General features: G+C 44.4%; 3 protein-coding genes across 4 annotated transcripts; 1 reads left to right on the top strand and 2 right to left on the bottom strand.

Annotated features, from left to right (window-relative positions):
- Positions 1-216: 216 nt before the first annotated feature.
- Positions 217-8,300, bottom strand: fmnl1a (formin-like 1a). The gene is made up of 26 exons (XM_088357630.1): positions 8,044-8,300; positions 7,241-7,952; positions 5,803-5,886; positions 5,362-5,448; positions 5,144-5,214; positions 4,947-5,030; positions 4,704-4,856; positions 4,520-4,628; positions 4,368-4,444; positions 4,193-4,286; positions 3,937-4,011; positions 3,745-3,855; positions 3,519-3,668; positions 3,340-3,441; positions 2,605-3,235; positions 2,407-2,531; positions 2,137-2,339; positions 1,837-2,071; positions 1,706-1,774; positions 1,570-1,650; positions 1,372-1,501; positions 1,141-1,304; positions 971-1,072; positions 817-909; positions 603-708; positions 217-522 (listed from the first exon to the last, which is right to left on the bottom strand). Exons 2-26 carry the CDS (start codon positions 7,412-7,414, stop codon positions 458-460), a joined length of 3,375 nt encoding a protein of 1,124 aa, XP_088213756.1. The 5' UTR covers positions 7,415-7,952; positions 8,044-8,300; the 3' UTR covers positions 217-457.
- Positions 7,270-12,305, top strand: mlx (MAX dimerization protein MLX). Its single transcript, XM_088357636.1, has 8 exons — positions 7,270-8,199; positions 9,254-9,293; positions 9,378-9,467; positions 9,723-9,832; positions 9,902-10,001; positions 10,204-10,303; positions 10,620-10,821; positions 10,888-12,305. Exons 1-8 carry the CDS (start codon positions 8,161-8,163, stop codon positions 10,942-10,944), a joined length of 738 nt encoding a protein of 245 aa, XP_088213762.1. The 5' UTR covers positions 7,270-8,160; the 3' UTR covers positions 10,945-12,305.
- psmc3ip (PSMC3 interacting protein) lies at positions 12,112-14,397 on the bottom strand. Of its 2 annotated transcripts, XM_088357638.1 has the most exons (9): positions 14,214-14,397; positions 13,991-14,093; positions 13,672-13,772; positions 13,513-13,602; positions 13,340-13,451; positions 12,979-13,124; positions 12,801-12,854; positions 12,662-12,721; positions 12,112-12,594 (listed from the first exon to the last, which is right to left on the bottom strand). In XM_088357638.1, exons 2-9 carry the CDS (start codon positions 14,013-14,015, stop codon positions 12,538-12,540), a joined length of 645 nt encoding a protein of 214 aa, XP_088213764.1. In that variant the 5' UTR covers positions 14,016-14,093; positions 14,214-14,397; the 3' UTR covers positions 12,112-12,537. The 2 variants fall into 2 exon arrangements, with proteins under 2 accessions (XP_088213764.1, XP_088213763.1); XM_088357637.1 differs by having other exon boundaries at positions 13,991-14,396.
- Positions 14,398-20,956: the final 6,559 nt, after the last annotated feature.

The following is a 20,956-nucleotide window of genomic DNA, read 5'->3' as shown; positions in this document are numbered from 1 at the left end:
GAAGCATGCAACTAACAAAACATATTTCTGCCATATAATTTGGAGTGGGGAAAGATCTATGGCCCACAACGGCGCAAACTACCCTTTTTTACAAATAAGACTTGTACTCCACATACAGCATGACCCCAAAAAAATCATTTGTACACTATGTGGAAAAAAATGTCTAAATTTTAATAATTTTCGCTCAAATTACAAATAAATAAAAAAACAAGTGAATGGGCTTTTGAAATTAAAAAAAAGTTTCTTTTATTTTATAAAGAGCAACGTTAAGCATACATCTGAAAATGTACGGTGATTTCTTTTTCAACACATTTGTGATTATAACACATCCTGTATTTATATACATAGCAAGTTCCTGCTAAAATGTCAACAATCATGTTTTGCTAGCAAGAAATTTCTAGTTGACATCTTGTGTGTGTGTATCAATCCACTTTCAGCCTTGAGGTCCTCCTTTATTTTAGGTGTCCGAGCGCTGAGCTGCCCGGCGACCGTCCGTGCGGCGGAATGGCGTGTTCCTCAGATCTGAGGATGAAGAACAAACATAATGGGCGATGGGTAAGACCACGCAAACACTTCTCACACATGTCAATTTGTCTTGTTACCTGTGATGATGTCCTCCAAAGCACCATCCTTGCCCTCGCGCACCTGAGGTTGCACCTGCTTCCGCTTCAGCTCAGCAATGAAGTCCATCTTGGGCATGGAAGGACCCTAATAGGATTTTAAATTACAGAAAATGTTTTTTTAAAACGCCAGGTTCTTTCTGATTTGTGCAGCTCTGGCTCCCTCTAGTGGCTTGTTATATTTATTTTGATTTACCTTTAGGCCTGCAGGCTTTGTCGGCACACTATCTTTCTCTTGGCTCATCTCGAGTTCCATTTTCTTCTTCAGCTGATTATCTTGGTCGGCTTTCTGCAAACCAAAAAAAGAATCCTCAGCTCTACACGTTTCCACCCTCAACCGACATCCTCACCTTGTACCCTTTGATGAAGCGTGCAAAGAGCGGGAAGAACATGGCTGGCTGAGTAGTTTTGGGGTTCTCCCCAAAATACTCCACAGCAGAGCAGTAAGCCTCCTGCATAATGGAGAAGTGGAGGTCAGATTAGGTGACGCGCAAGCTCACTTATGACAATCGAGGCTAACCTGAGCAGTCTTGCTGTCTTTCATCAGAGACTCCAACTGCTCGCTATTGCTCTTGATGAACTCCTTCAAGACGGGGCTGTCATCCTGGACCAGGAACTCCCTCTTGGTCATTTCCATCCCTCGCTCCAGAGAGCGGATGTCCTGGAGGATGCTATCCAAGGACACTGGGCAAAGAGAGGAGCATTTAATTTTGGGTCCATCTTACATCAAAGACAGAAGCGTGGACAATACCGAGGGCTGCCTTGTCCACAAAGTGGAGCTCTGTGTGGAAGTTAGCCAATTCTGGATACTTCTCATTGACTATGTTGGCAATGAAGTGGAGCAGCGTCTGTGTGCGGTCTGTGGACTTTGTTTCCAGCAACTGAAACAAACAAGTGGTTCCTTTAAAACCTTCTCCTACTGGTCTCCATTTCGACGGAAGCTACTTACAAGGTCCAGACTCTGAAGTCTAAAGCCATAAGCTGCTCCTCGCTTGCTGCTGTTCATGTAGTTGCCAAATGCTAAAACGATCTAAAAGAAAAGAAGTTAGGATCTGTCTGGAGCTTCATGACCAAGTTGGACTGACCTCTAAGATCTTCTTTAGTTTGACTGAAGACTTGATGGACATGGACGCTGCGATGACGGAGTTGATTTGCTGTGGTGAGAACAAATAGTCAAATCGTTGGTCCGACACTTTTGAGGGTGGGCCGAACTCACCGGCTGCAGCCTCTTGATGCTGTCGGGGAAGTTTCCCATGAAGGTGAGCGTGTTAATCCGTTGGCTCAGGCGAGGGATCTTCCCAAAGTTCAAAATGAAGCGGTCTTCATCCGTCAGTTCCTCAAGGGGCCGTCCATCATTCTCGTAGTTGTTCAGCAGTTTTATCTCAAAGTCCGAGGGTATGAAGTGCTCCAGTAGTTCCAGAAAGTCAATGGACAAGGATTGCTGATCGTACCTGTGAAGGGGACAAGTTTTTATTAATTCCACAAAAATTATGAAGGTCAGTTAGGCGGTCCGTACGTCTCGATAGCGGTGCAGATCTCCGTAGGACTCATCCCCGCTTTGCGCAGCGTGATGGCCAAATTCTTGGCCTTGTTGGCGTCAATCAAAGATGTCTTGCTCACAGTCTTCTGCATTAACTTCTTTTTCCCCTTAGTCAGGTCTGTCGCGTTACCCTGCGCCTTGGTCTTGAACTGTTCTTCAAACATTTCCATGTTCAGCTCCTGGAGAGACGTAGAAGGATGATGAAACTTGTGCTTTTGTCTCCAGACTGTTCTCTGTCCTTCTTACCTCCAAGACTTTCTCATCATTCAGCTCATGAAACACAGTTCCGGTGACCTGATTCGGTTTTAGAGGCTGCCAGTTCAACAACGGCATCCTAAACTTAGTCTGGATGGGCTTCTTGCTCTTCAACCCTGAGGAGACACAATGAAGACCGTGTTACCGTGGTTTTGGATCTTGATCCTTTCACCACAGGTTTCACAATACCGGGTGCTCCTGGAGAAGAAACACCTGGTGGAGGCGGCGGAGGGGGCCGCCCTTCTCCGGCGGCAGGTGGAGGAGGCGGTGGTGGTGGCCCACCTCCGGCAGCAAATGGAGGTGGCGGTGGGGGCGGAGGTGGCGGCCCACCTCCGCCAGCAGCTGGCGGTGGAGGTGGTGGAGGTGGTGGCCCACCTCCAGAAGTAACTGGAGGTGGTGGTGGGGGAGGAGGTGGTGGTGGCCCTCCACTGGCAAGTGGAGGAGGCGGAGGAGGCGTTGGTAGCTCCCCACCTTTGGTGGCAGGTGGCTCTCCTCCAGGAGAAGGTGGTTTTGGTGGAGAAGGAGGTGCCGAGGAATCGATTATAAATGAGGCGGAGCAAGCCACGTCGACTTTGCTTTTTGGTGCCGAGTCGCACTCGGTCTCCGTGACGGGCATAACCTTGATGTCCAAACATCCCGAGGCGGTCCTGGTCAAGCAGATCAAACCCTTCTCCTGCAGTTCCTGGATCTTCAAGTCCAGCTCAGATGTAGCCACCACGCTCATACGCTCCCTCTCCTTCTCCCGCTCCCTGTCCAGCTCCTTCTCTCGTTCCCTCTGCTGCAAGGTGCTCACCTGAGAACACGACTCTCTCAGGCTTTCCTGGGATGGAAAAGACGACTCATCAGCATGGTCGCGCATGTCAACGGATGCAGTATCATCACACAAACGCCTGATACCTTCTGCAGTTGAGTAAAACATCATACCTTGAGCAACTCTGTCTCTTTGGTGGCCTGCATGAGTTGAGTCTCCAGCTCGGAAATCTTCTCCGCGGTCTGAGACTCGATCTCTTGGAGCTGAGAGTTGAGCTGGAAAGCACAGTATAAGGAACATCTGAGTACACGTCCACGACCTGCGCTGTACTCATGCGATCTTTATGGTCCACCTCAACGTTTTGGTGCTGCAGTTCGTCCATGTGCTCCAGAACACCTCCTCGGCTCTCGGCGTCCTCCAACAGAGCGCCGACATCCAGCACGTTATCCAGGTAGGCCTGGATTTGCACTTGAAGCTTCTCGCTCTCCGTGTCCCGCAGACTCTGAAATGCACAAACAATACGGTATGAACTCTCTTCACAGGACACTTCGTTAGGTACACTGCCGCAATCATCTCACTTCCAGATACTTGTCCAATCCCAAGTTGGTGAATTCATACTGCAAGTGCACGCGGAAGTTCATGTTCTCCACGGAATGGACCACAATGTTGATGAACTGCATGCAGGCCACCTGCAAATTGATTCCATTTGTAACAACTGTTGCCAAATGATTCTACAATTCCGCATGGGACACAAAATAAATAGGACCCACCATGAAGTCAATGTTGCAGTCCTCGTTGATAAAATACTCCATTAGCTTCTCAAAGCGGTACCTCTCTTTTCTCACCTGAGGGAGACAAAAAAAATAGATGGTCAACAATATTTAATGTGCATTATATTTTTTGTCCACAGGGGGGCGCACAAGATACGTGAGTGTGATTGAAGTGCAGCAAATTATACATGAGTGGATGATGTTGTCTAATGTCTACTAATAATCCTTATCAATAATATTATTATTAGTGTGGAACCTCTCTGAAGTTGTCAAAGGCCGACAGGATGATGTCATGTCCTCCTCTGACCAGACAGACGGCAGCCAGCAGCTCCAGTACCAAGGCCTTGGTCCTGTCACAGAAGACCCATGTGATGATGATGATGATGATGATGATGTCACGGGTAAAACACACAACTTATGAACACACACACCTGTGATTTCTGCTGTTCAGACTGAGTGTGATCTCATTGACGCAACGCGGGTGGCTCATCACCAAATGGAAACCCGACTAAAACAGGAAGGAAAAAAGATGACTGCAATGGCGGCAAGTCTTATTTGTTTCCTCTTTGGTTTGTCATGGTACCTGATAGTTCATGATGGCCCTCAGGCACATGATACACACGTGCACGTCATCTCTGCTACTTGGAGAAGGACACTTCTTATGCATTTTGTTGCCCAGAGTGGAGCTGATTCTGTTCACGATGGCAACACGAGCGTCAATTCGCGGCGGACTGCCAATGCAGAAGACTTTGTCGAGACAATCTCACCTCACTGTGAGCGCTCGTGCCGCCCGGGTCATCCCGTGCGAATGTAAGCCGCCACCGGCGCCCGTCTTGGTCATGTCCTCAATGGATCTCCCGTTAACAGGCTTGGATCCGTCGCTTAGGTTGCTGCCGTTCTCGCTGATCTCCACGTCAATGCTGCAGGAGAAATGGAGTATTAAAAGTGACTCGGTGGACGGCCGGGGAATATTGGGAAGCTTTTCAAGCTACTAATGCTGCGCTACTCACGGGGCGTCACTCTGGGCGAGAGACAAATACTCCACCAACACGTCCAGACCTTTATTCTGCTCATTGAGGAACTCTTGAGCCCAACTACAAGACACAAGGTTATCTTGTTTAATCAAACATCAAAATAAACTCAGAGGCAGGCACAAGTTTTACATTCCAAACAGCACTTTTTTTTGGTGAGAATTAAAATTGCTCACCCAATGTGGTTTGTGCGCAGGGATATTTCCAAATCCTTGAGGACCTTGGTGGCTTCTTGGATTCTTTTTTTCTGATGAACAGCCACCAACAGAACATGTAAGTCATTGGCATCATTGACAACATAACCATATATTGTATAATATTGTATCGTAGCACCCAACTGAAAAAAAAATTGGAAAAACTTGTTGACTGTTCAACAATGATCAATTGAACTGACCCGGCGACCCACCACCACTTGGTCTGGGTAGAAGCTCTTGATCCTGGCCGGATACGTGGATGGAGAGCTTTTCACCCGGAAGCGCTCCTGAGAGAGCAGAGAAAGTGATGTGAACGACAGACACTAACATTCAAGTAGGTGCGCACAAGCTTACACGTAACAGTCTGTTTGCGCTGTCATCCGACACTGTTGCCATGCCAACCCCTTTGAGGCTTTAACCACACGAGCGTTGTGTGAGGGTGTTAACTTAAAGATGTTTCGTTTTGTCACATTAACTTCTTGTAAAAAAAAATACATGAAACTTTTGAAAAAGCTAAGATTTAAATTACAAAATTAATATTAAAAAAATAAAAATACAATTTCTTAAAATACAATTGACATAAAATACAATTTAATTTAAAATGACAAAATGTAAAATAAAACAAAAACCACAGTTTGTACCTGGTCACAGATAAGCTCCCATTTCTTTTCATTGTCATACTGCCTCAACAGCTCCAGTTTGTCGGGTGGCAGGTTCATGTAACTCTGAAAAACAGTAACATTTGTATCTTTAATTCTTTTATTTGGTCATATCAGAAATGTTTTCTGATCCCCATAAAAAAATCACACACTGATTAATATTGCATTTGTGGAATATGAATATGAAGCAGCCAATTTTATTGATTTAAAGGAGCGGCCATTGTGAAATTCTATTTATCAGCAATTTTGGTGAACAAAAGTCAATGCATGCTTTGATTTGAGTCACTCCCAACTTCAGTTTTGTTCATAGCAGCGTACTTTAGAAACTGGTGAGTGAAGGCCTCACAGGAAATGCAACGTTGGCGTCTCCTCATTGCGGTTTGACAGTTAAACGTGCGAGATGCCCCCTCGATGTAAAGAAAATGACCCATTCAGACAGATGCCAAATTTTAGATGCAAAGAAAATGTGCTTGGTTTGCTAAACATGAACCTTCTGGTCTTTGCACTTGCCCCTGAATTGTTTGGCGGAGACAGGAAGTGTGGTCACACTCGTGAGTGGGTGCATTTATCAAATGGGAAAAAAAGAAAAAAAAAGATAAATTATGTCAAAGATTTCAAGATCTATGTCAAAACACCAAATATACTTGGAACTGCTGTATCTGCTAATTGTCACTAACAACAATAGTTATTTTCTAACATTAACAACTCAAAAGTCTCAAGATTAAAACTTAACTAGATATGAAATAATGGAAAATATAACAAAAAAAAAACATCCCGTGTGCAGCATGTTGAAACGTGCTGCTTTCCGGTCTGTGGCGGTGGTGTATTGCCTCACTTCCCTTTTCTGTACACTCGCTCAAGTAAATAGTCCCACAAATTGAGTTTTATTATTTAGAATGTTTTCATTTTCTACTGCTATGTTTTGATCTCTCACATGTTGTGGGTAATCCGGGGTTTGTGGTCTTATGACTTATGAACCATTTACTTTTGCCCTACATGCAATTTTGATCTCTAATGATGTAAAAAAAATAGCTTTATGAAGTCACAAAATGCAAATTACCATGAAGAGGAATCCCCCACTGAAATTAGTAGCCTGTACTACGTTCTTGTACCCAGTTTCTACACTCAAACATACTTTGACACATCTGTATTATTAATTTCTTGGTATTATTTTTTTTCCCTTCATCTTACATATATTTTGACAGTAAGTAAATGTGTACTGACCAGGCCATAGGCTCTTTTTTTTTTTATACAATGCAATACAAAGCTCTTTACACCAAAGTCTTACACGTGTATTTATACCTTTTCTGTCACTTTGCTTATTGTAAACATTTAAAATTGTTTTTAATTTACTTCAAAACAGGTGATTTCTGACAAAGTGGTATGATTGCAGTGAATTTAGAAAGTGTTCTTCACTCACCAGCACCACATTGAAGCGCTCCTCCAGCTCCTTCTCAGCGGGCATGGGCAGCTTGGGGGTAGCCGGCTGCTTCTTGGGCAGCGTCGGGGCGCCGGGCTCACTCATGATGGACACCGGGCTCCTGGACTGGCTGTCGGTCGGCTGGTCCTGCTCCGACCCCCCAGCATTCCCCATCACTAATCTCCACACGTAATCCAGAAGGAAAGCCGTACACAAACACCTTTTCCTGAGAAATCAGCGCATACCAGAGCGGGCCGCGCTCACTCCAAAAGAGCTCGTAGGCCTAGATGAGGCCTTGTGGAGAGAGGGGCTGCATCGTGAGATGCTTAAGGATGGAAGAACGAGAAAAGCTCTGAGTGCCGTGTCTGAGCGGAAGGCAACGCACTCAGACAAAAAGTCAGAAACCGCACAAACAGAAAAGCAGAAGGGTAACTTCCTGTCTACAAGGCAACAACTTCAAGAACGCAGGGTGGAGCACACAGTGTGATGCTAGTGGTTGGGACTGTAGGGTGGATGCAGGTGTTTGAGGTTAGAGATGAAATGGTGTCACATATACTGGCTACTTTTCATTTGAAGCCACCCTGAGGTTTGATCTTTACCCTTCAAGGGAGGCCAGCTTGCTTGAAGGCCAGTCCAGTGATTAAAGAGAACAACAGCGACACTCTGTGGCTCAAATTGGCTACTGCAGCCCAACCTGTGACATTTGTGGATGCTTGGGGGGGGAAAAAGCAACATAAATACAAGCGTTCAACATTCTGTTTTTGCGAATGTGTAGCGAACATTTAATAACAGTACGCTCTTACTTTGCCAGCCGACCATGTACTTTGTTTTGATAGCGGAGGAAGTCGTTTTGGCTTTGGAGGCATTCGAAGTTTCACACAAGGACCGCGAACGCACCAACGCTATCAAGGACTTCCAAAATGGCGGATCCGACGACGTCGCCCGAGGACCACGCCAAGGTAAAGTCGAGCCGTGTGTTCGTAACAAACATCATCTTTTTTTGTCTTGTTACAAGTCTTTTGTGACATCAGCCACAAGTAAACCGTCGTGTGTCGGTTCACTCTCGGCCGCGCTGGCTGTCATGTAGTCGGGCTTTGTTGTCTTGCTTGTAAAGGGAATGTACTTGTGAGCCTCGAGCCTGTAATAAACAACGCGTTTGGGTACTTTGTGTTCTTACTTAATTTAATCTAAAGATAGAACCAATGCTTTTTTTGTCTTTTATACTTTGACAAGTCTGTTTGTGAAGTAAGTTTTGAGTTGTCATTTGGTCCGCAGGTTTTGGGACTGTTGAATCTCGTGTGAAATGTTAAAATATGCTTTTCTCAAACTACTCAGTCAACCGCTTTAATGCCGTAGTTTAATATAAAAAATAAAATACAAAAAAATTATATAGCTGTCTTCTTGATGTCAGAGTTTTAACATCACTTTCGCTGTCAATCAAAAATGGATAGTAAAGAAAGTAAAATATACCTTCATTTTTTTATCCTATGCATTTTTAATCGTCACAATCATTTGTATGTTTTATAATTGGGGAAATTGTCATGAAGATATATTGTTAGATTGAAATGTTTTTGTTGCGTTTTTGGTTTGCCAAATACAGCCAATCCTAAGGCACATGTAGGTACCGCCATTAAAATAATAATAATCTTTTATTAATATTAATAATTGTCTTTTTTGTATTTGCATTGCCATCTCAACTGAATTACAACTCTTAGTCTTTTGTATTGTTAAAAAAAATATTCCTCCATTTTTTTGATTTGTTGAGGAGGATATTTTCTAAATTTGGCTCCCCTGTTGAGCACGTGCGGAGGACTTATTGTGTGGCGGTGTCCTGATTTAAATGGCAAACACAGCAGTGATTGTTGTCTTGTGCTTCTGTGAATAGAAGTAATCAAGCTAGTGCTCAGTGGGTCCTTTGAGTGTCTTTGTCCTCATCTAGGCCAGCACTTATACCGCATCTAACTTTTGTACCTCCTTTCTTTCTCTGTCTTCCGTTGCCTGGTGACGGTTCAGCACTCAGATGTGGCGTTCGCCGATGGCGTCTTTGACCCCAGTGAGTTTGTCGTGCTCCAGGTCTCGTCCTCACGAAGACGCGCCGATATTGATTGGAAAAATTGAACACTGTGCTTTGTTGCAGTTCTCTTTGCTGACGCGTCCAGGACGGGGAACCTGGTGTCAAGGGCCAACAGCATCAGCTCAACAAGTGCCTCCTCGGTTCCAAACACAGGTGTTCCTCCTGCTCATGGTGTCGTCGCACATCAGGCGACACGACCGAGAGCGACAGAACTGGGCAGTAACCCAAAAAATAGTCTGCAAAATTGTAATGAAAAACTGCTGAGCTACAACAGTTCCGCCGGGCTCGGCCATGTGGCTCGGTGTGCGGCGGGCCTCGGGGGAGCAATAATGTTCCTAGGTCATTATGAGTCAAAATGTTTTATTATCCAAGTATAGTGTACAATTACTCTTTTTAATATGACATCAGATGACGAGGATAGCGACTGCAGGCACGAGACGTTATACAAGACTTCCTGCAAAGATCGGCGAAGGCAAGCGCACACGCAGGCCGAGCAGAAGCGGCGTGACGCCATCAAGGTGACACTGTGATATCCACTGAATTTGCCCTCATGGTGAGATCTTACAGCGCTTAATCTCCCTCTCCAGAAAGGCTACGATGACCTGCAGTCAGTTGTGCCGACATGCCTGCAGTCTGAATTTGCGGTGGGAGCTCAGAAGATCAGCAAGGCCACCATCTTGCAGAAGAGTAAGACACCACAAACCTAATCGCAAACATTGTTTTGGGAAGCAGAGTGACAAAACTTGTTTCTGTACTCGCACGTCATTGTCTCGTTTAGAATGCATTCCTTGCTGAGAACGCCGGCCGGTTGCATGTTGGGGCCGAGCTCCCTTCCAGTTGTACAAAAAAAAAAATATCTTAAAACTACGCAACCTTTTCTGTTGTGCAGCCATCGAATATATCAAGTTTCTTCACAAAGAGAAAAAGAAGCAGGAGGAGGAAGTTTCCCGTCTAAGGAAAGAAGTGACGGCGCTGAAGATCATGAAAACGTGAGTTGGTGGGTCGGCGAGGGTGGAGGCTGTTATTAAACTACAAATGAGGGTGTCCAAGTTCAGATGATTTTTAATTAAATGGCGCCATTTATTGGATAAACAGCACAATGACAAAAACAAATGAAATCAGCCTATCAAAAATATAACCAGTTATGAATTGAGGTATTTCCTACCCAAACTTTGTCTGATGGGGAGAAATAAGCCGTCTCATGATGAAAGAAAGTTTTTTATTTGTTTCCCAATGGTGATACAGCCTCCATCAATACTGGCAGTTTGGCAGCTATGGTAGGCATTGTTCTACATTTCCTCTTAGAAACTATGAGCAGATTGTGAAGGCATACCAGAACCATCCTCAGCAAGGCGCGGACCAGGTGTCGGACCAGATCAAGTTCAACATCTTCCAGAGCATCATGGACTCGCTCTTCTACACCTTCAGCAGCTCCGTGTCGGTCAACAGCTTCCAGGAGCTGTCGGCCAGCGTGATCAATTGGATCGAGGAGCACTGCAAGCCGCTGGTACGTCCACCGCAGGCGCTCCCTTCGGGTCCGCTCAAAATTGATGTATTTTTTTTTTTTCCGTAGATGCTGAAGGAATTTGTCGTCAGCGTGTTGCGGCAGGTCAACGGGCAGCTCTACTGATGCGGGCTGTGACGGTACACGATTGTGTATATGTTAGCTGCGGGAGCACACTCGATGTATGTCTCATCTTGACGATTTGAGCCGGTTTACATTTGTGATAACGTGACGCTAGACAAAACAGTGGTGTTCTTAAAAGCCGACAACAGGCAATGTCAAGACACAGGCCTTGGAATGTTCTCAAGAGCAATGTGTTTCAGTGTGTGTGGATTTTGTCTCTCAGGGCTCACTCAAGAGAGTCTTTGCCGGAATTTGTAGAGATGTCACAAAATTGTTCTGATGTGCCTAAAATGGCCAGTGAGTGTTAAATCAACAGTGATGACTTAGCTAGATCAGCACCAAAAGCAGCCTCCGTCCAGGACAATTCAAACCAATTTCCAGGGCAAGAGATTTCCCATGATATGTGACGTGTCAAATTACAAGCACTACAATCCTACCCGAGCCTTACAAAGTGCATATCATAGGGGTGACGGTAAAGCTTGCCTCTTTTGGCCCGTTCTGCTCAGATCAGATGTTACTCACCGAAGCAGGACGCTCCAGGGTAGCTTCCCGCATTAAAATAATTAAATGCGTGGTGACGTCAGTTTGGCGGCTTTCGACAATAGTACGTAGACACAATCTTCTTACAAACTAGCGACGGTGTGCCCGTGATGCCTCTTAATACTACCTCACAAGCCGGCTAATTCCCAGGCCGACTTCATCCTGCATCGGTCCCTCACAATCAGGTAACCGAGCAAGTAAAAAGGCGTTTGGTTGCCAGTGTGTAAGGGGCTAACTGTCTTTTGTACAGAAAGCTAGCCGGTGATTTGTAAATACATAAAGGGAAGCTCTAATTGTCTTATGACTTAGTGAGTTTGTACTTTTATCGAAAATACTTTTTGTGTGCTTAATTTCTATCTCAGAATAGCCAAGGATTGTGTGTACAAGCAGCATTGCAGCCTTCTTTTATCAAAAGCATTGAATGTAATGCCTCATGACGTACCCAAACAAAAACTCTTGATTAGCTAACAGTTAAGTGTTGTGCCACAAATCAATGTGAGTACAGACTTAAATATTTTGCCTCTAGATCTGTTTTAACCAACGGTGTGCCTCAGGGGTCTGTCCTTGGATTACTCTTGGTCATTCTGTCAAGTCCAAATCCAAACGCACCTGTAGTCTGGTATTTTGTTCTGTTAGTTGGTATTGAACATCCCCTCCCCTTATTTATTTTAGGCAAACCACAACATTGTTCCCTTGATGTTTCTCACTGATTATACGCGTTCAATGTTGGCTTGTTTTCTAATGGGCTGCTACTCTGTCGTGGCCAGAATAATTCCTTACCTGACTGTCTTTCCTGGTGGAATAAAAGTGTCTGAAGTAGTCTAGTGAGTTGTCAGCATTCAGTGAGACAAGATACAGCAAAGCTTTATTTATTTATTTTTTTGCTTTGACTAAATAATGCGCGCTGAACATTTAATAAGTTGTCAGTAAATACTGTACAGGAAATAAACACAAGCACACAAGATGAACTAGAAATAAAAAAATGTACAAACTGCAACATATAGATATTCTTAATAAAGGTTGTTAGGTACATTTAAATACAAAAAAAAATTATCTTCAAAGAGTCGGCAGGACCACCTTGTAGTCTTCATCAGTCTCCACGCCAACCTCCTCCTGAAATGAAAATGTCACAGATGTTTAAAAAAGTTTCAATTAACTCTAAAATCTTTATTTCATTCACCAGGAACTCTTTCTTGCTCTTGGGATATCCCTCCAGGATGGTGTCCATAATGTCCGAAGTCTGAGTAGAATCAAACAAACATGGAGTTATACGTTAGCCTCCGTGAGGAAAACAATTTTTACGAAGACTTAGTCATTACCAGTCTCTTCCTCTTTCGCCACTCTTTCACATAAACATTGTGTTCTTTCAAAACCTGAAGATAAAATAGTTTGGATGAAAGTGAATGCATGCTAGGACAAAATTAGTACATTTTTATGCTATCTTGCTCAAATGCCAACATTTTATTCGACTTTAGTGACAAATTTCATATTCCAAACCTTGTCTTTCTCCTCTGGCGTGACATGATTGTTGGCCGACTTTATCTTTTCCAGACGCTTGTGACATTCTGAACACTCGTCTCTCAGCCTGGCGATCTCTGATACCATTTCCTCTCTGGTCAGACTGTTGTTGAGCTCCTTCAGCTCTGCAACCACACAAAACAGTAGATCGGTCCTGCCACCAGAAAAACCCATTTTGAGATACAAATTACTAATCTGTTAAATGTCCATGTTTTGGATGCCAAATGCATTAGAATAATTTGAAAAAAGACAATGCAAGACGTTATTTCCCATCTTGTTTTTTGGGGCAAATGCTCAAATTTGGAGTGTTTTCTCGTTGGAGAACATGGAGCTACTGTACCTGCATTCAGCTGTCCGCAGCTCTGGCTGAGGGCCTGCATCTCCTCATTGAGGCTGGCAATGCGAACGTCCATGGCCTTCAAGTCTGCATCATTCACATCTTTAAACTGAGCCTTTGAGGAGGAGGAGAATGATCAACATGCAATACGAAGATCCAATCAACGTGCAACTTACCTGATCAGCAAAATAAATCTTCTGCTTGCCATAAGTCTTCTCTTTTATCTTGCCCTCCAGAGCCAGTAGCTCCATGGATTTGACCACTGCCTGGTGACAAGAAAAAAGAAAACCACAATGTTTTGCTTTGACCCCCAAACCACCCACTCAAAACCTAACCGTTCTGCCCAATCCGTGTTGGCTTTGTAGGTTACAGAAGACATCCTGGGCACTGTAAGGACGGTTCTTGGCATTCAGGTAGGCAAGGATGACTCCGGCGCCTGTGAAGATGAAAATGGTCTTATGCATGTCCTATATTTTGCTCCTTAAATTGTAAATGGACAGTAAGCACTGCAATGATGTACGACTTGATCCATACTGTTAATTTCGTAGCTAGCACGCGAGGCTAATGTTAGACGATTTGACTAAAACTTAGCATTAGCGGCAACTTAACTCGGCTACAAGTTAAAAGTACGCATGATAATGATCGATAACTTACTGTCAGTGTTGTCCTTTTTACTCATTTTCAACTCGTCCTCGGTCTTCCGCCTTATTTCCCGACTGAGTTTCGCGCGAAATGATTCGTCACAAATAGATCGTCTCTGTAAAGATGCAGTACAAGCATCAAAATTTCTCAAAGCTCACAAGTTTAAAGTTTTAAAAAATAATTATATGCATTCTTAACCAAAGTGACAAATTATCGAATTCCATGGACATTTTACCAAAGGTAGAAATTCTACTTCCGGCTAAAGAACTCAAAGAAGTGTTGTCTGAAATGGTGCAGTTAAAATTCTTTGGCGTAAAAGAAGGCAAACTGCATTAAAAGGCTAAGTAATGCTCAGGCAGCGCATATCCCCCTCTGTGTGGCAGTGTTGGCTCGTGAGTGAACGATTCGTTTACTGAGTGCCAAAAGTCCCAATGATCGTGAGCAGCAGGGGGGGGGCCCCATTTCAACCCCTTACACTGAGTGCCAAGCAGGGAAGAAATGGGTACCATTGTTATAGTCACTGGTATGACTCGGCCGGGGTATGAACCCACAACCTCCCAATCTCAGGGCGGACACTCTCCTCTTCGGCCGCTGAGCTGGTAAACACTTGTATCGTAGTATAACACATATAGTCGTTTACCGGCAGTCTCCAATTGCTCGCACTGTTTTGTACTAGTTCTGAAGTGAACTGAATCTTTAGAATCGGTTCACTCAAAATATTTGTTCAAAAGAATCGTTCACCAAATCGTTCGCTACACTTTCTTATTTATTTTATTATTTTTTTTACCTCGTGTAGTGTAACAAAATATCCCATAATTATCTGCCTAAATAATTGTGACGAATTTAAAACTATTCTACTTGTTAATACCTACAAAATAACATATTCTAACCGGAGATTGCATTGACCTAATTTTCACATGGTCTTTGTTTACATTTTGCATTTGACACTGACAGCTGTCAAGTGCCACGTTAGGGCTCTTCTTGTGTAAGTTTTATTTGTTATGGGTTTTCTTTTGTAAGTTTAACTTTGGGTACTTCGAAAGTGTCATTTTAAATTGTACTTTGCTAGGTGTTCGTGTACACAACGTGTTGTGATGACATCTGCTGTGGAGTCTTCAGCTAGTCGCTTGTGAGCTGCTTCATAAAACCATACATGTTCCATGCACTGAGAGCAAGGCTTCCATAGGGTAGTGGTTAGTGCTCTGGACTTTCATCCCAGCGCCTCAGGTTCGAATCTTAGTGGGAACCCCAAAAAAATTTTATCATAGAAAATTTGCAACACAGTTGCTCGTGCAACCATAAAACCAGACATGTTCCATGTACTGAGAGCAAGGCTTCCATAGGGTAGTGGTTAGTGCTCTGGGCTTTCACCCCAGCGACCCAAGTTCGAATATCAGTGAGATCCACAAAATTTTATCATAGAAAATTTGCAACACAGTTGCTCGTGTAACCATAAAACCATACATGTCCCGTGCACTGAGTGCAAGGCTTCCATAGGGTAGTGGTTAGTGCTCTGGGCTTTCACCCCAGCGACCCAGGTTCGAATCTCAGTGGGACCCAAAAAATTTTATCATAGAAAATTTGCAACACAGTTGCTCGTGTAACCATAAAACCATACATGTTCCATTCATTGAGAGCAAGGCTTCCATAGGGTAGTGGTTAGTGCACTGGGCTTTCACCCCAGCGACCCAGGTTCAAATCTCAGAGCTAGTGTTAGGGTTAGAGCTTGGGTTAGAGCTAGGGTTAGGGTTTGAGCTAGGGTTAGGGTAAGAGCTAGGATTAGGGTTTGAGTTAGGGTAAGGGCTAAGATTAGGGTTAGGTTTAGACGTATGGTTAGAACTTGGGTTAAGGTTAGTGCTCGGGCTACGGTTAGGGTTAGGGCTAGGGTTGGGCTAGGGTTAGAGGTAGACTTAGAGCTAGTGCGTGGGTCAGGTTTAAAGCTTAGCTTAGGGTTAGAGCTAGTGTGAGGGTTAGTGTTAGGATTAGAGTTAGAGCGAGTGTTAGGGTTAGAGCTAGGATTAGTGTTAGAGCGAGGGTTAGGGTTAGGGCGAGGGTTAGAGCTAGAGCTAGGGTTAGGGCTAGAGCAAGGGTTAGGGCTAGAGCAAGGGTTAGGGTTAGGGTTAGAGGTAGGGTTAGAGCTAGTGCGAGGGTTAGGGTTAGTGCTAGGCTTAGGGTTAGAGTTAGAGCTTGGGTTAGAGCTAGGGTTAGGGTTTGAGCTAGGGTTAGGGTAAGAGCTAGGATTAGGGTTTGAGCTAGGGTTAGGGTAAGAGCTAGGATTAGGGTTAGGTTTAGACGTATGGTTAGAGCTTGGGTTAGAGCTAGGGTTAAGGTTAGCGCTCGGGCTACGGTTAGGGTTAGGGCTAGGGTTGGGCTAGGGTTAGAGGTAGACTTAGAGCTAGTGCGTGGGTTAGGTTTAAAGCTAAACTTAGGGTTAGAGTTAGAGCTAGGGTTAGAGCTAGTGCGAGGGTTAGGATTAGAGTTAGAGCGAGGGTTAGGGTTAGAGCTAGGATTAGAGTTAGAGCGAGGGTTAGGGTTAGAGCGAGGGTTAGAGCTAGGGCTAGGGCTAGGGTTTGAGCTAGGGTTAGGGCTAGAGCAAGGGTGAGGGTTAGAGGTAGGGTTAGAGCTAGTGCGAGGGTTAGGGTTAGTGCTAGGCTTAGGGTTAGAGTTAGGGCTTGGGTTAGAGCTAGGGTTAGGGTTAGAGCTAGGGTTAGGGTTAGGGTTAGAGCTTGGGTTAGGGTTAGTGCTTGGGCTAGGGTTAGGGTTAGAGCTAGGGTTAGGGCTAGGGTTAGAGGTAGACTTAGAGCTAGTGCGTGGGTTAGGGTTAAAGCTAGGCTTAGGGTTAGAGTTAGAGCTAGGGTTAGGGTTAGTGCGAGGGTTAGGGTTAGAGCGAGGGTTAGGGTTAGGATTAGAGTTAGAGCGAGGGTTAGGGTTAGAGCTAGGATTAGTGTTAGAGCGAGGGTTAGGGTTAGAGCGAGGGTAAGAGCTAGAGCTAGGGCTAGGGTTAGGGTTTGAGCTAGTGCAAGGGTTAGGTTTAGGGTTAGAGGTAGGGTTAGAGCTAGTGCGAGGGTTAGGGTTAGAGCTAGGCTTAGGGTTAGAGTTAGAGCTAGGGTTAGGGTTAGAGCTAGGCTTAGGGTTAGCATTAGAATTAGGGTGAGGGTTAGGGTTAGAGCTAGGGTTAGTGCTAGGCTTAGGCTAGTGTTAGGGTTAGAGCTAGGGTTAGGGTTAGTGCGAGGGTTAGAGCTAGGCTTAGGGTTAGAGTTAGTGCGAGGGTTAGGGCTAGGGTTAGAGCTAGAGTTAGGGTTAGAGCTAGGGTTAGGGTTAGAATTAGGGTTAGGGTTACAGCTAGGGTTAGGGTTAGAGTTGGAGCTAGTGTTAGGGTTAGAGCTAGGGTTAGGGTTAGTGCGAGGGTTAGAGCTAGGCTTAGGGTTAGAGTTAGTGCGAGGGTTAGGGTTAGAGCTAGGCTTAGGGCTAGGGTTATGGTTAGAGCTAGAGTTAGTATTAGAGCTAAACCCTAACCCTAACCCTAACTTTAGAGTTAGGGTTAGAGCTAGGCTTAGGGTTAGAGCCAAAGTTAGGGTTAGGGTTAGGGCTAGGCTTAGAGCTAAAGTTAGGGTTAGGACTAGAGCTAAGGTTAGAGCTAGGCTTAGGGTTAGAGCTAAAGTTAGGGTTAGAGCTAGAGTTAGTATTAGAGCTAAACCCTAACCCTAACCCTAACTTTAGAGTTAGGATTAGAGCTAAGGTTAGAGCTAGGGTTAGAGCTAGGCTTAGGGTTAGAGCTAAAGTTAGGGTTAGGGTTAGAGCTAGAGTTAGTATTAGAGCTAAACCCTAACCCTAACCCTAACTTTAGAGTTAGGATTAGAGCTAAGGTTAGAGCTAGGGTTAGAGCTAGGCTTAGGGTTAGAGCCAAAGTTAGGGTTAGGGTTAGAGCTAGGCTTAGAGCTAAGGTTAGGGTTAGAGCTAGAGTTAGTATTAGAGCTAAACCCTAACCCTAACTTTAGAGTTAGGATTAGAGCTAAGGTTAGAGCTAGGGTTAGAGCTAGGCTTAGGGTTAGAGCCAAAGTTAGGGTTAGGGTTAGGGTTAGAGCTAGGCTTAGAGCTAAAGTTAGGGTTAGGACTAGAGCTAAAGTTAGAGCTAGGCTTAGGGTTAGAGCTAAAGTTAGGGTTAGAGCTAGAGTTAGTATTAGAGCTAAACCCTAACCCTAACTTTAGAGTTAGGATTAGAGCTAAGGTTAGAGCTAGGGTTAGAGCTAGGCTTAGGGTTAGAGCCAAAATTAGGGTTAGGGTTAGGGTTAGAGCTAGGCTTAGAGCTAAAGTTAGGGTTAGGACTAGAGCTAAGGTTAGAGCTAGGCTTAGGGTTAGAGCTAAAGTTAGGGTTAGAGCTAGAGTTAGTATTAGAGCTAAACCCTAACCCTAACTTTAGAGTTAGGATTAGAGCTAAGGTTAGAGCTAGGGTTAGAGCTAGGCTTAGGGTTAGAGCCAAAGTTAGGGTTAGGGTTAGAGCTAGGCTTAGAGCTAAAGTTAGGGTTAGAGCTAGAGTTAGGACTAGAGCTAAGGTTAGAGCTAGGGTTAGAGCTAGGCTTAGGGTTAGAGCTAAAGTTAGGGTTAGGGTTAGAGCTAAAGTTAGTATTAGAGCTAAACCCTAACCCTAACCCTAACTTTAGAGTTAGGCTTAGAGCTAAGGTTAGAGCTAGGGTTAGAGCTAGGCTTAGGGTTAGAGCCAAAGTTAGGGTTAGGGTTAGAGCTAGGCTTAGAGCTAGGGTTAGGGTTAGAGCAAGAGTTAGTATTAGAGCTAAACCCTAACCCTAACCCTAACTTTAGAGTTAGGATTAGAGCTAAGGTTAGAGCTAGGGTTAGAGCTAGGTTTAGGGTTAGAGCCAAAGTTAGGGTTAGGGTTAGGGTTAGAGCTAGGCTTAGAGCTAAAGTTAGGGTTAGGACTAGAGCTAAGGTTAGAGCTAGGCTTAGGGTTAGAGCTAAAGTTAGGGTTAGAGCTAGAGTTAGTATTAGAGCCAAACCCTAACCCTAACCCTAACTTTAGAGTTAGGATTAGAGCTAAGGTTAGAGCTAGAGTTAGAGCTAGGCTTAGGGTTAGAGCTAGGGTTAGGGTTAGAGCTAGGCTTAGGGTTAGAGCCAAAGTTAGGGTTAGGGTTAGGGTTAGAGCTAGGCTTAGAGCTAAAGTTAGGGTTAGAGCTAGAGTTAGGACTAGAGCTAAGGTTAGAGCTAGGGTTAGGGTTAGAGCTAGGCTTAGGGTTAACCCTAGCCCTAGCTCTAACCTTAGCTCTAATCCTAACTCTAAAGTTAGGGTTAGGGTTAGGGTTTAGCTCTAATACTAACTCTAGCTCTAACCCTAACTTTAGCTCTAACCCTAAACCTAGCTCTAACCTTAGCTCTAGTCCTAACCCTGACTTTAGCTCTAAGCCTAGCTCTAACCCTAACCCTAACCCTAACTTTGGCTCTAACCCTAAGCCTAGCTCTAACCCTAGCTCTAACCTTAGCTCTAATCCTAACTCTAAAGTTAGGGTTAGGGTTTAGCTCTAATACTAACTCTAGCTCTAACCCTAACCCTAACTTTAGCTCTAACCCTAAGCCTAGCTCTAACCTTAGCTCTAGGCCTAACCCTAACTTTAGCTCTAAGCCTAGCTCTAACCCTAACCCTAACCCTAACTTTGGCTCTAACCCTAAGCCTAGCTCTAACCCTAACCCTAGCTCTAACCCTAGCTCTAACCTTAGCTCTAATCCTAACTCTAAAGTTAGGGTTAGGGTTTCGCTCTAATACTAACTCTAGCTCTAACCCTAACCCTAATTTTGGCTCTAACCCTAAGCCTAGCTCTAACCCTAGCTCTAACCTTAGCTCTAATCCTAACTCTAAAGTTAGGGTTAGGGTTAGGGTTTAGCTCTAATACTAACTCTAGCTCTAACCCTAACCTTAGCTCTAAGCCTAGCTCTAACCCTAACCCTAACTTTGGCTCTAACCCTAAGCCTAGCTCTAACCCTAGCTCTAACCTTAGCTCTAATCCTAACTCTAAAGTTAGGGTTAGGGTTAGGGTTTAGCTCTAATACTAACTCTAGCTCTAACCCTAACCCTAACCCTAGCTCTAACTCTAGCTCTAACCTTAGCTCTAATCCTAACTCTAAAGTTAGGGTTAGGGTTAGGGTTTGGCTCTAATACTAACTCTAGCTCTAACCCTAACTTTAGCTCTAACCCTAAGCCTAGCTCTAACCTTAGCTCTAGTCCTAACCCTAACTTTAGCTCTAAGCCTAGCTCTAACCCTAACCCTAACCCTAACTTTGGCTCTAACCCTAAACCTAGCTCTAACCCTAGCTCTAACCTTAGCTCTAATCCTAACTCTAAAGTTAGGGTTAGGGTTAGGGTTTAGCTCTAATACTAACTCTTGCTCTAACCCTAACCCTAGCTCTAAGCCTAGCTCTAACCCTAACCCTAACTTTGGCTCTAACCCTAAGCCTAGCTCTAACCCTAGCTCTAACCTTAGCTCTAAGCCTAACTCTAAAGTTAGGGTTAGGGTTAGGGTTTAGCTCTAATACTAACTTTAGCTCTAACCCTAACCCTAACTTTAGCTCTAACCCTAAGCCTAGCTCTAACCCTAGCTCTAACCTTAGCTCTAGTCCTAACTCTAGCTCTAACCCTAACTTTAGCTCTAAGCCTAGCTCTAACCCTAACCCTAACTTTGGCTCTAACCCTAAGCCTAGCTCTAACCCTAGCTCTAACCTTAGCTCTAATCCTAACTCTAAAGTTAGGGTTAGGGTTTAGCTCTAATACTAACTCTAGCTCTAACCCTAACTTTAGCTCTAACCCTAAGCCTAGCTCTAACCTTAGCTCTAGTCCTAACCCTAACTTTAGCTCTAAGCCTAGCTCTAACCCTAACCCTAACCCTAACTTTGGCTCTAACCCTAAGCCTAGCTCTAACCCTAGCTCTAACCTTAGCTCTAATCCTAACTCTAAAGTTAGGGTTAGGGTTAGGG

The sequence above is a fragment of the Syngnathus floridae genome, chromosome 17 (assembly GCF_059516105.1).
Source record: "Syngnathus floridae isolate MCC-2025c chromosome 17, RoL_Sflo_1.0, whole genome shotgun sequence".
Classification (NCBI taxonomy): domain Eukaryota; kingdom Metazoa; phylum Chordata; class Actinopteri; order Syngnathiformes; family Syngnathidae; genus Syngnathus; species Syngnathus floridae.
Note: the sequence above shows the minus strand (reverse complement) of the source record. Positions and strands in the feature narration are given on the sequence as shown.